Source organism: Euprymna scolopes, chromosome 4 (genome assembly GCF_053919585.1).
Source record: "Euprymna scolopes isolate OS-2025 chromosome 4, ASM5391958v1, whole genome shotgun sequence".
In the NCBI taxonomy this organism is placed as follows: Eukaryota; Metazoa; Mollusca; class Cephalopoda; order Sepiida; family Sepiolidae; genus Euprymna; species Euprymna scolopes.
The window spans coordinates 45,339,855-45,362,735 of NC_136485.1; the positions used below are offsets into that span (position 1 = coordinate 45,339,855).

General features: G+C 33.8%; 1 protein-coding gene across 4 annotated transcripts in view; it reads left to right on the forward strand.

Moving 5' to 3' along the window:
- LOC145267183 (uncharacterized) overlaps window positions 1-18,227 on the forward strand; it is a 224,337-nt gene extending 206,110 nt beyond the window's left edge. For 2 of the 4 annotated variants that reach the window (XM_080123252.1, XM_080123247.1), the window contains exons 3-5: window positions 10,948-11,017; window positions 14,896-15,661; window positions 17,069-18,227. In XM_080123252.1, the coding sequence (XP_079979378.1) occupies window positions 14,899-15,661; window positions 17,069-17,478 (1,173 nt within the window). In that variant the 5' untranslated portion in view covers window positions 10,948-11,017; window positions 14,896-14,898 and the 3' untranslated portion in view covers window positions 17,479-18,227. The remainder of the gene's footprint in view (window positions 1-10,947; window positions 11,018-14,895; window positions 15,662-17,068) is intronic. The other 2 variants (XM_080123260.1, XM_080123255.1) reach the window with 1 other exon arrangement.
- Window positions 18,228-22,881: the final 4,654 nt, after the last annotated feature.

The window sequence follows — 22,881 nt, forward strand, 5'->3', positions numbered from 1 at the left end:
CTGTATTGAATTTCAAACAGAACCCTTTTATTTAATCCGCAAGAATAGCATGTTCTCATTTCAGTCCTAAATAAATCTACAATTTATACTTTAATGTCACCTGCACTGAGGATTGAAACTTCAACCTCCAGAAGAGGATAATTCATATCTGAATGCCACCAAGTACTTAATCCACTACACTACAGATCCTTGCGAACAATTCTAGTATGAATTTAAGGAGGCTTAAACTATGACTGATGAAGAGCATGGATTAAATAAAGGGTTCTATTCATAATTCCATGAAGATTCTCAAGTTTGACAGAAAGATTCCAGAGTTTGATAAAATACACCTAAAGAAGGTCGAAGGTTATATCAACTAAAACATTGTGAAAATAACACTACAGATGAGAGCAAATAATGCGAAAAGGATTTCATATAATCATCTTATTTGGGTTAACGTGTTGGTATATGTTGGACAGTTAGATGTTCAAATTTCTTGCGCACAACATCAGTCAACAGATCTTCTCTCAAGAAATCTAATCTCATTTGACCTTTCAAACAATCTTCCAGAATTCAAACGGTTTCATTGTAAAGAGTTAGTAAAATACATTATATTATTATTTATAATGTCGTAATAGGGTCCTCTCTTTAAAACGTTTTCAACAATTGCCAGTAACTTTTCTCACACCTTGTCAGTGCCTAAAACAAAACAAGAAGTCCACAGGCAGAGTTTCTTTCCCAGAACTGCCCGTCTGTGGAATTCAATATTGTGTGTCTGCTTCCTGACTGACTATAAAATGGTCATCTTCAAATCTATGTTGAACAAATTCCTATTGAACGGTCCTCTAAAATAATGTATGCCCTACCCTAGTTCCACCAAAACTGATCATGTCTCGCCATCTGCTCAACACTTAACCCTTATCCTAGTGTTGTAAGCCATGTTTAGTTTCAGAACAGTTTCCGATGGCTAGATGTTCTATACAAGTGCTGGAGGTAAGTGGTTCTCGGTAGACAGAACAGTTTCCGATAGTTGTTCTATACAAGTCCTGGAGGTGAGTAGTTCTCAGTAGACAGAACAGTTTATGATAGTTGTTCTATACAAGTCCTGGAGGTGAGTGGTTCTCAGTAGACAGAACAGTTTCCGATGGTTAGTTGTTCCATACAAATCCTGGAGGTGAGTGGTTCTCAGTAGACAGAACAGTTTCTGATGGTTAGTTGTTCTATACAAGTCCTGGAGGTGACTAGTTCTCAGTAAACAGTTCTTAAGTTGGAAGCCTAAGAGCAAAAGATTCTTCCTGTGTTGACACGAAGAAAACATATGTAAAGTTGCTACAGAAAAGGTTTCATTTTTATGGAGCAATTCTGGTTTCTGATTGGTTGGTAGCAGAACGTGAATTAATTTGATTCATCAGTACCTAGCAGCATCGTTTATAAATAGAATCTCCCAATTATGCAGGATTATACCCCATTATAAGTAAAAAATATTGCAACAGTCGTACAGGCCTTGATAAGTTATCTCCCAAGTAAAAACAAAAATTAAAAAAAAAACATCTATGATAATCATTGCATTACCACGATTCTAAAATTGACTCTAAAATACCAACATCAATTTTAAATTGACTTGTAATATTTTGAGTTTGAGTCTTGTCTTGTTGGTTTGATAACATGTAGCAGCAGTTTATTCTCTTGCTTTTTTGTCTTTTTTCTCTTAATAACAGTGATTGTAATTGTTATTAAAAAATGACAGTACAAAATGATAAGAGTTTAACAGTGGGTTTTTTTTTTAATCTTCTCCAGTGTACACATATAATACTCTCAAAGCATGAAAATTTTCTCTTGGGAGTCCAGAAAATAGAGGAGGACTTCATCAGCTTATGTGTCACTATCCACTTTCTGTTTGTGAACCAATATCCTGACATCTAGCCTAACTTGGATTTTAATAGAATTTTACACTGCTTTAAACTTATGTGAAAATACCGTTTTTAACATTTAAAAAAAAAATTCTACAAATGTACAGAACTGAAACTAGTTTTCTGTAGATTGTTGTACACAACAGACTTTCAATCTTATGCTGTAAATGGAACTTCAGTGTTAATCCTAATGAGTGTTCCTATTTATTTGCCTCTCCACAGGGACAGAGTTAGACACAAGGTCGGTTTTTAATGTGGGGCAAAATCCAGCTATCAAAAAGGGGCATTCTGGATAGAAACAAGAATAAAAATTGTCTCAGTCATGAAGGATTTCTTCTCCATTGACCCAGAACAGAAAAGGTGAAGTGTAGCATCAAAACAGATACTACACTGTGATCTAAGCCCGAAGACCAAGTGCGTTTTTATTCATCAATCAATATCAGAAATTTAATTTTACTAATGAAAGTTCTCATGTTTGAACCTACTTGTAAAAAAAAAAAAAATTCTGCTTTAGTTTTGCTCACCCCAATGAAGGCATATTGTTGCTGTGATAGGGGTTGGATTTATAAGAGGTAAGAATTAAATTCCAAAATCAAGCAGTCCAAGGAAAGAAACGATTAGAGTAGTAAATCTTTCGGGTAGAATGTTGCGGTTCATCAGATTAGTTGGGAGTGTGTAGGTTGAGGGGAACAAATGCACCAAGTCCATCAAAGCCGTGGAAGTACTTATGAAACAAGAACAGTGATGCAACACTGTTGAGATGTGACAGGGGATAGAGCTTGGCAACCAGTGGGATTAGAAAAATTTATTTTGTATCCAAAACAGAAAACAATAAAATAAAATGGTTCTTCTTTGTTACTCGAACAAAATTCGAAAATTGAAACATTGAATTTTAAGTAAAATCAATGGAATCGTCATGTCACAGTAATGAAAATATCCAAAAATTATGAAAAACGATAATGTAGAAAATTATTTGTATTTTATTTTTTTTTTTTTACATGAGGGTCACCACTTATCAAGGCCCGGAAGCCACTCGGGGATAAGGGTTATTTTGTGTACAATAATCAATGGGATAATATCGTAGTAATAGTTGGTATTGGAGATTTGATAAAGTGTCTTACTTAAGGGGGCGATTAATCAGGAATTTATTTATGTTGAACTTGAAGACATCCAAGTTGTAGCCAGGTGGGAAACAGACAAACGGAAGAGAGTTCCACATGCGTGCACTTCTCAGAAAGAAGCTTTGTTCATGGAATCTACGTTTTGATTTAAGCACAGATAAAGAGTGGGGGAAATTACTGACAGTGGTTTTAGCTAGACGGGTGTTTATCATGAAGTATTGGCGAGGGGGGACCAGAGATTGGAGCTCGGACGAGCACTTCCCATGGAAATAAAAATAAAACAGAGACAGGCTCGCAACGTCTCTTATGTGGGAGAGAGGTTGCAGGGAGGAGAAAAGAGCATACCCCACTAAACCACGAAGTCTATTTTGTACTTTGTCAAGGCAGGATAGGCTGTTTTTAGAAGCACCAGCCCAGATGTGGCAGCAGTATTCCATCTTTGGACGTACTTGGCTTTTATGTAATTAGAGAATTGCATCAGCAGTGAGATATCTTCTGAGGCGGTAGAAGGATCCCACCATATCCCAGCAGCCAGGGCAAGAGACTTGATATACGTGTTCCATTTTAGATCAGGAGTAAACCCAAGAGCTTGTCAAAACATGAAGCCTCCCCAAGACAAGAGCCATCCATTTCAATTGATGCTAGATGAGGAACAGAGCATTGATGATGTAAAGTTAGGAGCTTGGTTTTAGATGCATTAAAAGTAACCAGCCATCTCTTCCCCCACTGAACCACGCGCTCAAGATCAGAGGAGAGGGAATCAGAGAGAGCTTTGTCATTTATGGCCTTTGATGTGTTTCCGTAGATGGTCATGTCATCAGCATAGATGTCAACAAATGATTTAAGTATTTTGGGAGATCATTGATGTAGATCAGGAAGAGAGTTGGGCCCAGGATGGACCCCTGGGGGACTCCAGCATTAATACTGTGGGCCTCTGATTTCTGCCCATCAACCACTACTCTAATGAACCTATCAGAGAGAAATGATTTAATTATTGAGAAAACATTTCCAGTGATACCGTAGCTGGAAATCTTGTGAAGTAGGTCCTTATGCCAAACCTTATCAAAGGCCTTTGATATGTCAAGAGCAATAAACCTTTGTTGAGATTCACTAATCCTATGGGGTATAATTGTTAGCACATCAGCTGTAGATCTAGCAGAACGGAAACCATATTGCATGTCACTAAGGAGGTTAATTCTGCTGAGGTGGTAGACTACTTTTTTATTTAATATGGATTCCAGTAACTTACTCATGACACACAAGAGACTTATTAGTCTGTACTGAGAGGGAGATGACTTCTCACCTGAGTTCTTAGATACAGGGCATACTGACGAGGGTTTCCAGGGTGTTGGAAAGCACTTCTCCTTAAGGCAACACTTAAATAGTTTTGTAAGTATGAGGGCAAGTTCTGGTCGAAGCTTTTTCAACGCTATAATTGGAATGCTGTCTGAGCCAGTTGCTTTACTGGAATCAAGGTTCTTGATTAGTTTGGCGACCTCGTGCACAGATATTTGTATGTTGGATAGTGTGTTGTCTGTTGTAGGAGGAAATACGGGGAGTTGATGACCTTCGTCGCAGAGGGTAGAGTTAGCTGAAAAGTTCTTGCCAAATAGTTTGGCCTTGTCTGATGCTGATGAGATAACCTCAGGTCCATTGATGATGGTTGGGATAGAATGCACGCATCTGGTCAGGATCCTGTTTGCTATTTGCCAAAACTGGTGGGAACCAAGCCGCTGCTCAGCTACTTTGGATTTGACAGACTGAGCATATAGCTCTCTTGCATTTTTATTACTCTTTTACAGTGGTTGCTGGCAGTCCTGAAAGCAGCTTTAGTCTCAGTACATCTATTACGTTGGTAGCTATGGAAAAAGTGATTTCTGTATGCAATGGCAACAGCACATTCTGGGGAGAACCATGGCTGGCTGTTAGGTTTTAGTTGGAATTTCTTGGATGGTATGAATGGGTTTATGCCTACAATTAACCATTCGGTTAGGTCTGATACTATAGAGGACACATCCCTTTTTAATATGGAATGCAGAGGTAGATCAGATATGAATGTATGGAAGCTATCCCAGTCAGCCATAGAGTATCTATATACAGTATGGTGGAGAGGTACATCTGAAGACTTATTTCATTTTTATCTTAACTAATACAACTGTGTGGTCGGAAGATCTCAGAGGAGACAGAACAGAACATGAACATAGCTCAGGGGAAGTTGTGAGGAAAAGGTCTAGAAGGCTTGCATACTGACCAGTAGTATTTGGCACATGGGTGAGTTCGTGAACAATCTGAGTGAGGTCATAGGCAATGGCAAAATCATGACAGAACCTCCCCTCATCATCTGTCCTATTTAAGTGGGTCAGCCATTCCACATTATTGACATTGAAGTCACCGCAAATGTGAATGTTAGCCGAAGGATGAGCAGACAGGATGAGGTCAATTTTCTCAGATATACTCTTAAGGACAGTAACCCCACTGTTATGGGGGCGATAGAGGGCAAATATGAATGCGGTAGTGTAAGCAAGTGCAGCCCGGAAGCACATATAAGATATAGCTCTACCACACCAGAAGCCATCTTTAATGTAGGCGCATATTCCATGTCCATGGCGATCTTGGGGGTCAGATTTAGATGTTAAGTTAGAGTATCCTTTTATTATGAACTCATCTAGGGAAGTGGTCGGCCCTATGCCAGTTTCGCTTAGAAAGAATAAATCTGGTTTTGTCTCCTGTCATTGGGTTTCAACCTCTGGAAGGTTGGAACGTAGACCCCTGATGTTGGAGAAGGAGACATGGTAGTAGGGGTCTACATTGGAGGATGGGGTTCTAGGTTTATTCGTGTTTTTTTTGTTTTTTTTTTAAACAGTTTTCGAAGACAATTAAGGAAAATTAAGTTTTGCTAAATTGGCCAAATATTTTCAGTTTTTAGAAAATATTTGGCCCCTGTTTTGCTATGATTCAAATTCTCTTTTTTATTTTAAAAAATGTTTTTTTTTATTTTTACAAAACCTAATTTTCACTAATTGTCTTCAAAAACTACTTTCATTAATAATCAATTTTCTACTTTATCGTTTTTAGTAATTTTTGGATATGTTCATTACTGTGACATAACAATGCAGTAGATATTATTGATTTCACTTGAAATTCAATGAAAAAATAAGCAATAATAAATAACTCACAAATAATTTTATTTATATAGTTAATTCTTATAGTTGTGAAAATAACAACCAAGTTATGGAATTAGGTAGTTACAGGCAATACTATTGAGAAAAGTCAGAAAGCACAAACAATGGGAGGATTAGAATCTGAGGAAAAGTGGCCTCAACTTTCACAAAAAACACCTGTCTATCTGAAAGCACTATTAATAATTTCCCCCACTCTTTATCCGTGCCTAAACTGCTTTCTTACTGACTAAAATATCATCGTCTTTAATCCAATTAACCAAATTTTCACTACTAATGATTACTACGATATTTTCCTGTTGATTACTGTACACTCATTAATCCTTATCCTCGAGTGACCGCTGGGCCTTTATAAGTGATAACTCCTTTGTGAAAAAAAAAGTTATGAAATTAGATAGTTACAGGCAATTTAATGGTGGAAACTGATAAGGGGACATGGCTTTGAAAGTCGGTTTATCATAATTTTTTGTAGGTTTCCGATTACTTTTTCATTGTATTTGAAAGAGTAAAGCATAAAGTTGATCTCTAAAATGGGGAAAAAAATTTTTAAATGTGAAAAAAAAAAGTTATAATGAAAAATATTTTCACTGCGACATCGGAAACTAAATATTAGTTTTATGGGACTATTTCAAAGATAATTAGTAAAGACTTAAGATATTGAATGAAATAATAATAAAAAATAGTTTGTTTGTACAAAAATAGCTTAATTAGTCCCCAAAAGCAAGAAATAAAATAGGTTTAAATCTCCTAAAATTAGTACTAGAATTTTCCATAGTGCAGGGGTTAGAATACTTGGAAAAATCAATTGTAAAAGTGATATTCACCTGAAGGTTAAAGGTTCAATTCTCATTGTGGGCAAGCAAAAAGTACAATTGTCAATTACTTAGGACCTCTATCAAATCATGGCCGATGGAACAAGAGCACGCTACCACCATGAAATAAAAGGGTTCCGTTCGAAATTCTGTCCAAATTCCCAAGTTCGACAAGATACACCTGAAAAACGTCGGAGGTTAAATTGACCGAAACATTGTGAAAATCATACTCACGATGAGAGCAGTAGTGCAATGAATTCAAATTATACGAATATCATGATATTTCTTTATTTTTGAAGATTATAAAAAATATTCATTAATTTAGGTAATCCTATTTGTAGTAATAAAAAGGGAGTGCTTATTTAATTAGAATATTTATTTACTTTTGTTTTACATGATGACTCGATTTATTCTCAAACGTGTTGTAATGATAAATTAAATTAATTTTTTTTTAAATAACATAAAAGTGCATTTTAAGTGTGAAAAAAAAAAAAGTCAATTAAAATCCCTGATTATACTGACAATTTATTCATTGAAAAAATAAGCAAACACAATTTATTAAAAATTAAAGAGAATCCTGTCTTTTTTTAATTTTAATTTTTTTTTTTTTTTTTTTTTACAATTTTGCCCATCCGTATTTGTCTAAATTAATCGTTATGGATCTCAGTTTTTTTCAATTTTTTTTTTTTTTTCAGGCTTATAAAAAAATTTCTGACGCTAATCGTGCATACAAAGAAAAAATATATTACATTTGAAATTTTTGTGAGAATTGTTATTAAAATCACATGAAATATTTTTTTCAATTATATTTTTTTTTTGTGAAAATATTAAATAAACAATGCTTAATTCAATGATAATATTGATAGTTTGAGAAATTATTTTTTCTTTAAGTTATATTGATTTCATTAACACGGAATTAAGGGGAGGGTTTTTTTTCGTAATGTTTCTGAAATATTAAAAAAAAATTAATAATCTTTAACATCTACAATGATTTTTTTTTTTTAAATAAAAATGCAAACAGAAATCCATGCATCTTTTTTTTTTTTAATACTTAAAACTCTAAATTTAGCAAAGGTTTACAAAAAATACATTTTCACTAAAATTAAAAAGAACTCATGAGTTCTGTGATTGTTAATTAATAAATACTGAACATTTCATTAAAATTGGTTGATTTCCTGAATTTTGGTGAATTTTTAAATGAAGGGAGGGGTCAAAACGTTTATGCGTTCTAGGGATCGGCATTCATTTTGCACGTACTTAAATTAGGTCAACCCATAAGTTAAAAATATCGTTTCGAAAAATTAAAGCAATCGTCGACATTGGTTCATGGGAGATAACTCTATTTTACTAAATGATTTCAATTTTTCATACGAGGATTGGGACGCTAGTTGCAGAATTATTATTTTTTTTTTAATTAAAAAACGCAACTTCTTTACAATATTCCGTCAGCTGATATTTGAGCTTGACTATGAATGCCCTGGAAAAGTTACTTCTGGTTAATTGCAAGAAAAAAATGTTTTTTTTTTTTAACTGCTTTAATGTAAAACAGTTTTATATAACAAAAAAACAAAAAAAACAAAAACAAAAACAAAAAAAGGAAAACGCGAGGTTAACTGCAAAGTGATTTCTATTTCTATGACTATTTTTTTCTGTAATTATCGGCGAATTTTTAAATAGTCGCATATTTTTATGCAAACGGACTTGGCTGTTTTTCAGAATAACAGATTATTTTAGAACTGGTAAACATTAATTAGAAGTGACTTTTCCAGGACATTTATCGTCAAGGCCAAATATCTACTAATGTGATATTGAAAATAAACATAGACGAAACTCGATGTCATATTGGTAGGTAATTGTTACGGCTTTACCTTATGATCTACAATAAAAAATTTCTTCACTTCTTTTTCTTCCTTACTTTGCCTCTCTGTCCTGTTCTAACCAAGTCTGTCAACCTATTCCACAAATTCTGGAAACCCTCATCGGTATGTTCCGTATTTAAAATTTCAGGTGATTGGTCATCTCCCTCTCAATTAGTCTCCTGTGCGTCAGGAGTAAGTTGCTTGAATCTATCTTAAATAGAGATGTAGTCAACCACCTCCGCCAAATTATCCTCCTCAGTGACCTGCAACATAGTTTCCATTCTGCTAAATCTATAGCAGATGTGCTAACATTTATATCTCATAGGATTAGTGAATCTCTCCACGGAGGCTTCCTTTCTAGGACAATTACCCTTGACATATCACAGGCCTTTGATAGGGGATGACATAAAGGTTGACTTTACAAAAGCTTCAGCTATGGTATAGCTGGAAATATCTTTTCAATTATTACATCATTTTCATAAGAGTAGTGGGTGATAGGCAGAAATCAGAAGCTCACAATATTGATGCTGAAGTCTCTCAGAGGTCTATCCTGGGCCCAACTCTCTTCCTGATCTACATAAATTATCTCCCAAATCATATTCTAAGATCATTCGTAGACATTTATGCTGATGACACTTCAAAGGCTGTAAATGACCAAGTTTTCTGATCTTGATCATGTGGTGCACTGGGGAAAGAGGTGGCTGGTTAATTTTAATGTATCTAAAACTAAGCTTCTATCTTTCCATCATGAATGCTCTGATCCCCGTCTAGCATTAATCGAAATGAATGGCTCTCGTCTTGGGGAGTCTCCATGTTTTGACAAGCTTCTAGGTCTGACGTTTCCTCCTGATCTCAGATGGAACACATACATCAAATCCGTTGCCAAGGCTGCCTTGACAGAGTTTAAAATAGATTCCATAGCCTAGTAGGGGATGTCCTTTTCTTTTCCCTGCAACCTCTTTCCCACAGAAGAGACGTTGCGAGCATGTCCATGCTTTACTGTTATTTTCATTGCAAGTGCTCATCTTAGCTCTAATCTACAGTCCCTTCATCCTGACTCTCATGAAAAACACTTATCTTGCTGAAACCACTGTCAATAATTTCTCCCACTCTTTATACATGCCTAAACCTAAACGTAGATTCCATGGACAAAGCTTTTTTCTTAGAACTGCATGCTCATGGAACTCTGTTTCATTTTCCAACTTTCCAACTGATTACAATATGGTTGTTTTCAAGTCCAATGTGAACAAATTCTTGATAAGCGATCCCCTTCAGTACTCCAATTTATCAAATTTACACTACTAATAATTACTACATGTTCCCTTTGACCACTATACACTCATTAATCCTTATCCTCGAGTGCCCTTCAGATCTTGATAAGTGATGACTCCTTAGTAATACAAAAAAACAAAAAATTAATTAAAGCTCTCTCTCTCTCTCTCTCTCTCTCTCTATATATATATATATATATATATATATATATGTTACAATTTTTTGAAGTTGCCTTTTTTTAATAAAAAAAAATAGTCAAAGAGAAAGTAGAGAAAGAAATAAAAATCTCTTAGCAATTAGCATAGTCTTTACCCTTTTTTTTCTGGCAATTAATCAGAAGTAACTTTTCCAGGGCATCTATCGTCAAACCCCAAAGTAACTCTGCAATTAGCGTCCCAAATTCCCATATAAAAATTTCAAGGAATCACTGAGTAAAATAGTTATCTCCCATAAACCAATGACGATGATAACAAAAGCGCTGAAGACTTGATATATGATGTGAAGTATTTTATAATCTTGAGAAACATAACAAAGATTAAGTCCTGTAGATAACGTGAGCACTCACGAGGTCAGAATTTATATAAAAGAACCGATACTATTCAGTTTTCCTGCATGTGAGATAAATCACAACAAACGCTAGATCATATTTGTACAACTTGTCGCTATTGGAATCTTCACCTCATAATGCTCCATACCTACTTTATCAACTTTCTATTAACAAAAGTGGGCTATGATTGTTTAAAAAAAAAACGAAAAGTCTTGTCTTAAATTATTTTTTCCGCTGATTTTCTCATATTTATTTGTCTTTATTACAGATGGATCCATACAGTTTAATTCCCTTCGATTGGAGGTAGCCAGTGGAGAGATCAGAAGGACATTAAAAATGTACGTACATACCTTCATTTGTAATGTAGCACACACGTTTACACATGAAGACCCAACACGTAGAGTGCAGAGCAAGGAACATAAGACAAATAATAACGCAATGCTTTCTTTTTTTTTTAATTTTGTTTTGTAACATTTATTTCTGGGTACTTTCCTGAATAAACCTTGATCGTGCTCCTCTCTGACCTCTGTTCTCTTGAACATGGTGAATGTGATCATCAATCTGTGCACAAGATCCCATCATACTTCCAGCGACCTTGGCAACAGATTTGATGTACGTTTTCCATTTTAGATCAGAAGTAAAGGTCAAGCCCAGAAGTTTGTCAAAAGATGAAGCTTCTCCAAGATGAGAGCTCTCCATTTCTATTGATGTCAGATGGAGATCAAGGCGTTGATGATGTAAAGATAGGAGCTTGGTTTAGATGCATTAAAAGTAACCAGCCACCTCTTCCCCTATTGTACCACATGCTCAAGATCTGAGGAGAGAGAATTAGAGAGAACTTGGTCATTTATGGCCTTTGATGTGCTGGCATAGATGATAGTGTCATCAGCATAGATGTAAACGAATGATCTAAGTATGTGTTTTTGTAGATCAGAGAGAGAGAGTTGGGCCCAAGATGGACTCCTGAGGAACTCCAGCGTTAATACTGTGAGCTTATGATTTCTGCCCATCAACCACTACTCTTATGAGCCTATTAGAAAGAAATGATTTAATAATTGAGAAGACATTTCCAGCTATACCATAGCTGAACATCTTGTGAAGTAGGCCGTTATGCCATACCCTATCAAAAGTCTTTGATTTGTCAAGAACAGTTGCCCTAGATAGGAAGCCTTTGTCGAGAAATTCACTAGTCCTATGAGATAAAACCCTTAGCACATCTGCTGTAGATCTAGCAGAATGGAAACCATATTGCATGGTTTTAAATGTCTACATTATTAAATCTCCATTTATTGATATGAACAGTTAATTTACTTGCAATTCAGATAATGATATTTGACTGAATCAATTTATTCTTATTCAATGTAAAACTCTGTACAAATATTAGACACTTGAATATGTCTTCCTTAAGGTCTCCAAGTTTGAACCATTCACATTGAGTATTCTCTTTCCTGGCGTATCCTACGAAATCTTCATCTTTTTTTAATTTTGTTCAAATATTTATAGATGGTACGAAACAAACTTTCCTGTTCTCCATAATTTTGGATCGTTACTACAGTTTCTTCAAACAACACCTGTTCTGGTTTATTTGGCAAAATATACTTTGTATACTTTGTGTTTCTATGAACACCTAACTTTTGTAGTACTAGCATAAATTTTTTTCTTCATCAGATCATGATTGACACCTTTTTGCAAAAATTATTTTGTACCATTTGATGTACGCAGGAAATGTTTTTCCTTCAGTTTTATATCTAAATTCTAACAATGAATTTGCTATGTCTTCTGCAGAAAAAGTGTTCGAATCTTGCTTTGGTTCATTTTACAATATTTACAATAGTTTTTGTAAAATGTCCTGCTGTTTTACGATTTGTTTTTGCACATCTGTTTCTGGTTCATTTCTCGTTGCTGTGCAAATTGATGTTGTAATTGTTGCACCACAACTCCCAGCATTTTTGTCAATTCCTTTTAATTGTTCCATATGCACAACAATATATAACACAAAAACCGAAACAAAAAATTTACTAATGATTAAATACTTTTGGTAACACAACATAGTTTTACTTTTTTACTTTCCATGAGGCGGGAAATTAAAAAAAAATGTTTGCCTTAATTTTTTATGTTTTGCACTAGCATTGAAACTCAACTGCCCAGGAGACAATCCGCGCTTCTCACTGTTACACTGTCTTGATAATGCTGAGATGGGCATGCGAAATTACAATGTTAAAAATTGTCCAAATGCCTAAGCTCTATTTGTTTACACAAAGAGCATTGCTTTTTATGCTGGCGGAAGTTTGTTATTTCGCTCCCCAATATGTTTAACCCAAGATAGGGAGCATTTATAGTCATCTACATACAGTACTGTTTTCGCTGTGTCATAGGTCATCAACAACTACCTCAAACCAGGATTGAAACTGGACCGCCCAGGAGACAATCAACGCTTCTCCTCATTACACTTTTAGCTAATGTTTAGATGGGTATGCGAAATATTTAAACATCACCAACATTTAAAAAAAATCAATTTTGGTGCAAAAGATTTTTTTATTTGAAAAATAGAAAATAAATCCAAATATTTCAGTTATTATCCGACTTTCCTCAGTGAATTTTCCTCATTGTCAGTAGTTAACGGTGGTGGTGGAGATGTCTGTTCCAATCATAATTCAAGTTGGCACGTCCATTAGTTCATAAATCAATATTTCTACACTTCAAAACATCGAAGATATGAAAACATTAAATAAACATTTAAAAAATCAATTTCAGTGCAGAAGATGTATTATAATTTTCTTTTTAAATGGAAAATAAATAAAAGATTTCTGTAAATATCCGACTTTAATTAATTAAACATATTTTTATAATCTATCTACCTATATATATATATATAAAGTTAAAAAGAATAATAATAATTTAATTATAATTATCAAGCCGCTTCAAGAATACTTAAGGATGGGTACTGTCTGTGAATTATAAACTAAGAGGCAGTCAACTAGCGTTTATGCCACTTTCACAACTTTCATTGTTTGAACACTCTGGATTGTCTAATATATGCACCCAAATGTTGCATTTATTAATTACTAGCGGGAGTACCCGGTGTTGCCCTGGTGTTAGTAGGTGTGTGTGGTGTTAAATAAAAAAGAACTCCGGGGGGGGGGGGGGTAGGATCGAACCCGAAGCCCTGAGGCGAAGTTTGAAAATAAAATCGGCCAGCCAGAATGAGTTAGTGAAAGATGTTTGAATTTATTTAAGAACGAAATTGACAGGTGCGCGGTCGGAAGTCATCGAGCGTTACGACGACGACGTAGGTTTGTTTGTTATAAGTGAAGTAAAAAAAGAAAACAATGTTAACACTTAAGCGGGAAAAAAAAAAAAAAAACTAACGTAAAGCAAACGAATGATGAAAACAGAAAAATGAACACATGAAAAATGGCTTCAATAAGCCTGTTTTGATATTAAAATTTAAAAAATCGGTGGGTACCTGGGTGTTTTTGGGTGTCGCTAATAATAAGCGAAGGAAAAAAAAAAAAAAAAAAAAGCAGAAAAACGAAACACTGGTTCAATATTTAAATTTAAAAAATCGAAAAAAAAACCCCCCAAAAAACATCTCACATCACGATTCGAACCCAAAACATTTAGATAATGAACCAAGGCCTTAACCAACTGAGCTAATGTGACGTATATGAAATTTGTTCGTTTTTTTTAACTATTTAAAGTAAATTGGGTCACAACGTCATCTGACGCATGCATAGGATCGGTCATTGTCACGAGAGGACCGTTTTTGTTGACGGGGGGGGGGGGGGCTGTCAAAAATTGTTGATTTCGGGGTGAAAAGTTAACGTTTTTGGCCAATTTTTCGAGCAAAGGATGGAGCTTTGATGTGATACCAAGTTTGTGAATTTTCGTCGTGTCTGTCAAAAGTTTTTAGCAGACATCCAAACATACACACATACATTTTCACTTTTATATATATATATAAATTAATTCCCTTCATTCTTGTAGCAGTTGTTTAGTGGTCTGGAGGTAAAAGCTTAACAAATTAAGGTGGTTTTGTGGCTGGGTTCAAATCTCCTGACTGGCAGGAATTGGCACTCCTATACTGATGATTGCGTAAGCATGAAACACTAGTATTTCGTTGGTGTAAAAGAATAATTATTATTTATATATATATATATATCAATAGTGTGTGTTTTAAATAATAATTGCAACTTTCTTTTTCTTTGCTCTTTAGACGATGGGAGTTCAACACTCAAAAAAGAAGAAAGAAAAGAAGTGGAAGAAGTTCTCGGACAAGGTACCGCCCGGCTTGACAAACACAGATTATGCACAGTCCCAGTTGTATAGAGCCAAAGAAATCTATGGCCGGCCTGTCAGCAGTAGCCCCAAATTTTACTATTCCCCCTCTTCCGAATCTGGCAGTACAATAAAATCAGTAGCATCATCGGCGCCATCTGAGAGCATGCTGCCGCCAATATATAGTACTGGCACACGTCCATGGTCTTCTCCTCTCGGAAATTTTGGTACAGACACTTTTTTTAATTACAATCTGGACAACCATCCCGATGTAACCAAGCTCCAAAATGAGCAGAATGCACGTCGGGAAAACATGGAACAACGAATTAGCAAGATACGGACAAGTGCTATCCAGGCAGCTGAGCGCCGGAAATTTGCGGAAATGTTTAAAGCAATTCCAAAAGAGTCATCACCTCCTGCACCTTCGCTTCAGCATCGGACAACACGGCTCTTACAAGAAGCCAGTGCAGCTCTAAATGCATTTGTGACCATGGACACATCGAAAAGCACGACTACACTGACCACAAGCAAGGTCGGCTCTGGTTGTACAGGTGAGACTGATGACCTCCCTCTCACATCGCGGACACAGTCGGATGAGGATGATGATGATGACAAAGGAGAAATTATACCTGTACAAATTCTTACAACGGATCAAAGATTATCCAAGGAAAACGAGGGGTTAAATTTTGGTGCCTTGAATTTTAGTAAGTATGCGTGACATTTTTGATTATAGGTTTTCATGAAATATTAATGTTTAAGTATACCTCATGTAGTTTGGCATTTAAACGTGTCCCCAACATATCGTAATATTTAGAAACTCTCCTGAACGTTGTTTACCATTTTAAAATTGTCCCCGATATGGCTTAACATGTTGCAATTGTTCCCACATGATTTAACATTTCGAAATTGTCCCCGATGTTGTTTAACATTGCAAAATTATCCCCAATGTTGTTTAACATTTCGAAATTGTTCCCGACATGTTTTTACATCTCGAAATTGTTCCCGACATGTTTTTACATTTCGAAATTGTTCCTGACATGTTTTTACATCTCGAAATTGTTCCCGACATGTTTTTACATTTCGAAATTGTTCCCGACATGTTTTTACATTTCGAAATTGTTCCCGACATGTTTTTACATTTCGAAATTGTTCCCGACATGTTTTTACATTTCGAAATTGTTCCCGACATGTTTTTACATTTCGAAATTGTTCCCGACATGTTTTTACATTTCGAAATTGTTCCCGACATGTTTTTACATTTCGAAATTGTTCCCGACATTTTTTTACATTTCGAAATTGTTCCCGACATGTTTTTACATTTCGAAATTGTTCCCGACATGTTTTTACATTTCGAAATTGTTCCCGACATGTTTTTACATTTCGAAATTGTTCCCGACATGTTTTTACATTTCGAAATTGTTCCCGACATGTTTTTACATTTCGAAATTGTTCCCGACATGTTTTTACATTTCGAAATTGTTCCCGACATGTTTTCACATTTGGAAACTATGACGGACATTGTTTTCCACTTAGAAATTGTCTCCAGGGTAGTTTTACATTTTCCAAGTGCCCTTTATCTGGTTGAACAGTTCAACATTTTCAAAGATGGTACAATAAGTTTTGGGATTATATCTACATAAGAAGATATATTCTGAAACTACAATCAAAGTACATAGATAAATGTTTCAGTTTGAGCAATAGTGGTACAATATCGTGAGGTCTATGTCTGTATTACGTGTCCATTGAATGAAAATATTTTTAAATAACTGGGGTCAACTGAGCTAGATTTTATCAGAAGAGGGTGCGTTTTGTCAGTAATTTCCAATATCATTTATTATATAAAGTGGTAAATGACTTTGAAGGGGTAAATGACTTGATTTTCAATATAGAAGAATTGGGCTGTATAGTATAATATTTAACATTGATAGAGTATCCCTGACAATGTTTTTCCTTTCTAAAATATCGCAGTTAGTTGTAGTAGACATTGATATCCTATGTTTAATCACTGATTCAATCTTAATTTGAAGGTTATAGAAGTAAATTCATTAAACTGAATCTGTTTTTATTATCTCTTTTAACGTTTACTAATATATTTTTCTGTTATTTTTCAGCAGATCCTTATATGTACTTATTACTTCCGGTGCTACTACCTATGTTCATCATTGTCTGTTTTATTCGTGGACTTGGTCAACAGTACCACCCTGGTGGTGGAGGGAGGATGATATTAGCCCCAGGAGGTCCGGGTTCTTCTTCCCTTTCGGACCCATCGTCATCTTCTTCTGGAAACACAGGTTCTGCTATTTCTACAAATGCTATTGGTATCTCTGATGGGGAATCGCTTCTCATGTCTTCTTCCTACCCACCAACAACGTCCCTGGTGGGCAACACAAACTATCCTTTTACCAGCTCAGCGGACACAACCACTACTTATTCTACTACAGCCTATGATTACAATATCCATGAGAATAGCATCGGAATGCCTTCAGCTATCAAACCAAAGAAAAATAAAAAATACAATTAACATTTCTGTTTGAAATATGGGCACGAGGATTTACCATTGTTTTGCATAGGTGCTGTTTATTCTTGCTATTGCATTTCAGCCTATGTGTTAGTTGGCCTTCGTCAGGTATACTCTCCATCTACGGTGATATTTGTACTCTATTCATTTCTGTTAATAATTCATACAAAAAGGTTATATAAAAAATCTAAATGCAACGAATTATTAAACATCATATTTTATCATGCGCGATTGCTTATTTTGTGTTAGCTTGTTAGTTTAACATCATAATGCAACATTGCAACACAACACCATTTTATTTTAGTAAAAACAAATCAAGGGACATAACTCTATATGCAGATTCCAAGGGACAAAACTCCACCAAGCTAAATAACTTAAACCATAACAATACACAACTGTTCAACTATTATAAAATTAATATCAAAATAATTCATCTGATTTTAGTACAAAGGAAACCTTGGTGTACAATATACATAACCAATCAAGGTGGAAGTTGAATATGGGGACAAAACATCACTAGATGAAAATTACACTTGCTGAAGACTGGAGGACACATTGATAGTCTGAAAATAAATAGCAACGTTTCAGACAGTCATTGAAAGAAAAGCGATGCATGTAATCAACATGTAAAACTGAAAAAAGAAAAATTAAAAACCAACAACAAAACTGATAGACATGGAAGTGAATGAAAACAAACAAAAACACGCTGATAGGAAATTTTTGTTTTTAATAGTCAATTTTTTTTTTTTTTTTTTTTTTTTTTTTTACAAAATAAAAGCACCCCCCCCCCAAAAAAAAAACAAAAAAAAACAACCCAGACATATTTTGTTATGGTAAAGAATCAAAAACTGAATATCAAGTGCAAAGAAATCCAAATCATTCAAAAGTTGCATTTTAAAGATTCGACATAACAAAATATAACATTTACGTGTTGCCATACATGTTTATGTTTGGAAATTATCATCTACTTAATTATATGCGTTCATACAGAATTATTATACCTAACCCTCATCCAATTTCTTTTTTTATTGCTGGAATTTGTCCATAGGAGTTAATCTGTGAATCCTGTCTGTGTTTATTTAATAGTTCTTAGTAACAAATAAAACAATATATTTAATAGAATTTTTTTACTTATACAAACATTTTAGCTACATTTGTATTATTTGGACTACTGTTCTTAACTAAGAGTTATTTTCACATTAACATACAAGATGTGAATAGTAGTCTGAATAATCCAGATAATACAAATAGTCAATTCTCCTCTAAACTATTCAGAAACATTTTAGCTACATATTTTCAAACATGTTTCAGTTCTAACCTCATAAAAGATTAACTTCCTTGGGTCAAATTGTTAGTATGAAAACAAAGATGCTGAAGAAAAACTTTGTGAAGCTAAACCTTTACAAGGCAAGAAGTGAAACTTTTCTACAAATATATTATAAATGTTTGTATAAATAAAAATTTAGGCTGAATAATTCGACATAAGACTGAATTTACATACAAAACTTTTGAAGCAAGCTATTTCACAAAAGACCACACACATACACAGGCATGTAAATACCCGTAGCTACTAAATTCTAAACATAATGTAGTGATATATATATAACATCAAATTAGAAATGAAGGAAATATGAACAATCTAGTTCATATGAGTATAGTGAAATAAATCTTTAAATTATAAATATGTGGGTTATACAAGTTAATATTGCATAAAAAATCAGGTAGAAAATTCTATTAAAAATAAGACATTCTTAGGGTTAATGATATGATTAGGTCGCCATTGTAAATCTCATCTAATTTGACCAGTATTATGAAAGGGCATGCAATAATGTTTTTAGATATATACATTACAAATATGAACATTACACACACACATGTAAAAAGCTATGTAGACAACCTTCATCAATACAGAAATCAAGCCTTGCATATAATTATTAGGTTGGTGCAAAAATAATGTCGTTTTTATAAATATAGTTAAACATAAAAAAACGACGTTATTTTTGCACCAACCTAATAATTAATAATGCTATTTATCCAAGCACTTAACTTAGGTCCACATTATCTTTGCAAACTGACCCTGCGTCTAACTTTGCCCATGTGAAGAGGCAAGTGAATTGGGACAAATGCATTAATTTTTATGGGGCAAAGCAATCCAAATTACAAACTAACACAATTTTTTTTATTATTACTCGATATAATTGTCATTGTATTTAGAGCAAGTTGGGAAGAATATTTTATGGAATAGTTTTTACTTTCTTTAGATTTATTTATTAATTGTAAAAAAAATTATTTTCAGAGTTTATGAAATAGAAGTTATTTTGAAATTTCTAACTTAAGCATTGGTTTATTTGTTCATAAGAGAGAAATAACATATATACATATTTAGCCAGTAGAGTTTAGTTTCCTAGAAGTACATCCAATGAAACAACATGTGTCAACCAAAATGTGCTCAATGAGTAAACAGAGCAGGTATATGAAATTTATTTATACAAACATTGATGGCTACATATGTGCATACATGTTTCTGTAATCACCCGCGTTGGGAATTACGTCTTCAGGCCAAGAGTTCTCGACGATAATTCTTGGGCTGAAGACGTAATCCCCAAACGCGAGTGATTACAGAAACATGTATGCACATATATAGCCATCAATGTTTGTATAAATAAATTTCATATATATATATATATATATATATAATTATTCCAGTCTAGATGCATCCAAAAGTAAAAACCAATGAATTTAACAAGTTTATCAATAGAGTTCAATAAAAGAGCAACATATATTTTTATTTAATATGAGGTAAATAAATTACATGCTTATGTCAATAACAAAGCTATTGTTTTGCTCAATTAAATAACCTTCATCTGCTGACCTAAACTTCTGATTGCAAAGACACATGCTCTCAACAAAAAAAGTTTAAGTTACCTGATGCAAGTCATTAATTAATCAAAACAGTAGCTTTGTTATTGTCATAACCATATAATTTGTTTACCTAGTATTAAATAAATATATATAGTCTAAGAAAATGTCTGCAGTAAGTAAGCTATGCAGAGGCGTCCATATTTCATCCCTACAGAGACTCATAAAGCTAAATGTTAGAAGTTGATCTTGTGCAATGATAGAGATTTAGCCTGATTATTCCCTGCTTGAATGAAACATTCACGCTTTTGTAAAGCTTACTTGCCATGAATATATTTCCATACTCTTACTACGAGTACTATATATTAAACACTTGAAGTAAATACTGAAAATCTATACATTAAATATCATAAAGCCTTATAATATGTGGGCATAAAGCAGTAATATATAAGGAATTTTGTTTCTTTGTTTTTCTTCATTAAAAGAAAACAAATGCTTTAAGTTAGATATGTAAAAATAACTTCAATGGCATAATGGAACTTTGGAAATTTTTATTTTGTAGTTATGTAACAATAATAAAAAAAAATGAAACAATATTTTTTTATCCTGAACATGATCTGTTTTCTACATAACACTGACACCTCAATAAGACCCAAGCATATATATATATATATATATATATATATATATATATATTGGAAGTTTTTAACTTTGAAAACTATATAAAAAATAATTAAAAATTTTTTTAAAAGTTTTTAGTCCATCGTTGGAAAACGATTTTGTCAGTAAGTCATTTAATCTCATAATCACTAAATCCACTTGCTTTCTCAAATTCACAGTAGTCCTAAGTTTTCAGGGATCATCAGTTGTTTATCATGAAACACTGTTTTGAGGATTATATATATATACACATACGCACAGATGTTTTTTCTGTCTTTCAATGCCTCATCAGTATAGTTAAAGGGAATGAGTATACCAATCCCAAGTGGAGTTTTGTCATTTCTGATCATGACTGCCAATTGCTCCGGCCTCTTATTTAAGAAATTGTAACCAAAGAAATTATATTACTTTTAAATGATACGTATATAATAAATGATTTATTTTATTTCATGGAAGAATATTGCTTTATTTTAAGTGGAAAGTTTCATTACATATGTATATATACATATTTCATTATGTATGTATATATACATGTTTCATTATGCATGTATGTGTCCATATAAACTTAAATAAAATGATCCGCTACACTTGAAAGTTCAGTTCAGATGAAGTAAAATTTAAAACGGTGCTCAATCTCATAGGATTATGCACAAGTCGAATATAAAATTTTCAAAAAGTATTAAAAGTTGACTATCATGATTAAAATTTTATGCTCTAACTACAAGGCCTCTCTTTTTTTCCCATGAATGACGACCCCTATCTTCCACTACCAACCTTTCACACTATGATACTATTTTTATTATTTCAAGTTTTCTTTCTTTAGCCATTGTCTTTCCTTCCTTTTACACTGCTACTCCCTCTATTCCTCGCATCCTACCATTTTCCTCTTCCTATTTCACTCTGTACACCACTTGTTTCAGATGCCCCCTTCCCTCAGTATATAAAACCTTCCATGTGCAAGAAAAGCAAGCAAAAGTATCAGAATTTTAGTATGATATGAACAATTACTGGGTGAACATGAAAGCTTGAATTAACACAATCACGTTAGTTGATTTTTGCATACATTTATAATTGCATATATTTTAATTATAATAGAAAAAAATGAAAGCAAACTTAGAGTTTAATACTGATTAAATCAAGTGTTGCTTCAACAAACATTAAATTTAATACAGTATTTATTAGAAGTTATATAAGTTATGGTCTAAATAAGCTCTTTTTTCTATTTTTATAGATTTGCATACACACAGACTAATAACACACAGACTAATATATATATATATATATATATATATATATATATATATATATCTTCAGAATGTAAGAGAATATATAATTATTTTCACAGCCGGACAATGTCGCAGCTCACAAGAGTTATGACAGGCAACAAACCTGAAGTTTAAGACTCGAGTTTTGCCCTCACTTTGGGTTCATCAGTTAGACACATCCGAACTCGGGATTTGAAACTTGAACCTGTTGCATGTGAGGCGAGCACTCTACTAAGCATATTTGCTCAATTGGTAGAGTGCTCCCCTTGCATGCAAGAGGCTTGTGTTCCAAATCCCAAGTTCAAATGTGTCTAACTGATGAGCCCAAAATGAGGGTGAAACTCGAGTCTTAGACTTCCGGTTTGTTCGCTGTCATAGCTCTTGTGAGCTGTGACGTTGTCTGGCTGTGAAAATGGATTTGCATACGCTTTCTATTCTTTATATATATATCAACTTTTTTAAGGTAGAAGCTCGATGATTGTTACCATATAACAGAGCATTCATAAACAAAATTTTGCTGCATTTCAAAGACTAATATTTTAGTCACTTTAACAAAACAAAACAAAAAATGTGTAATAACATAGATCTGTTTCATTTATAGAAGAACAACTGGTATTTTCTG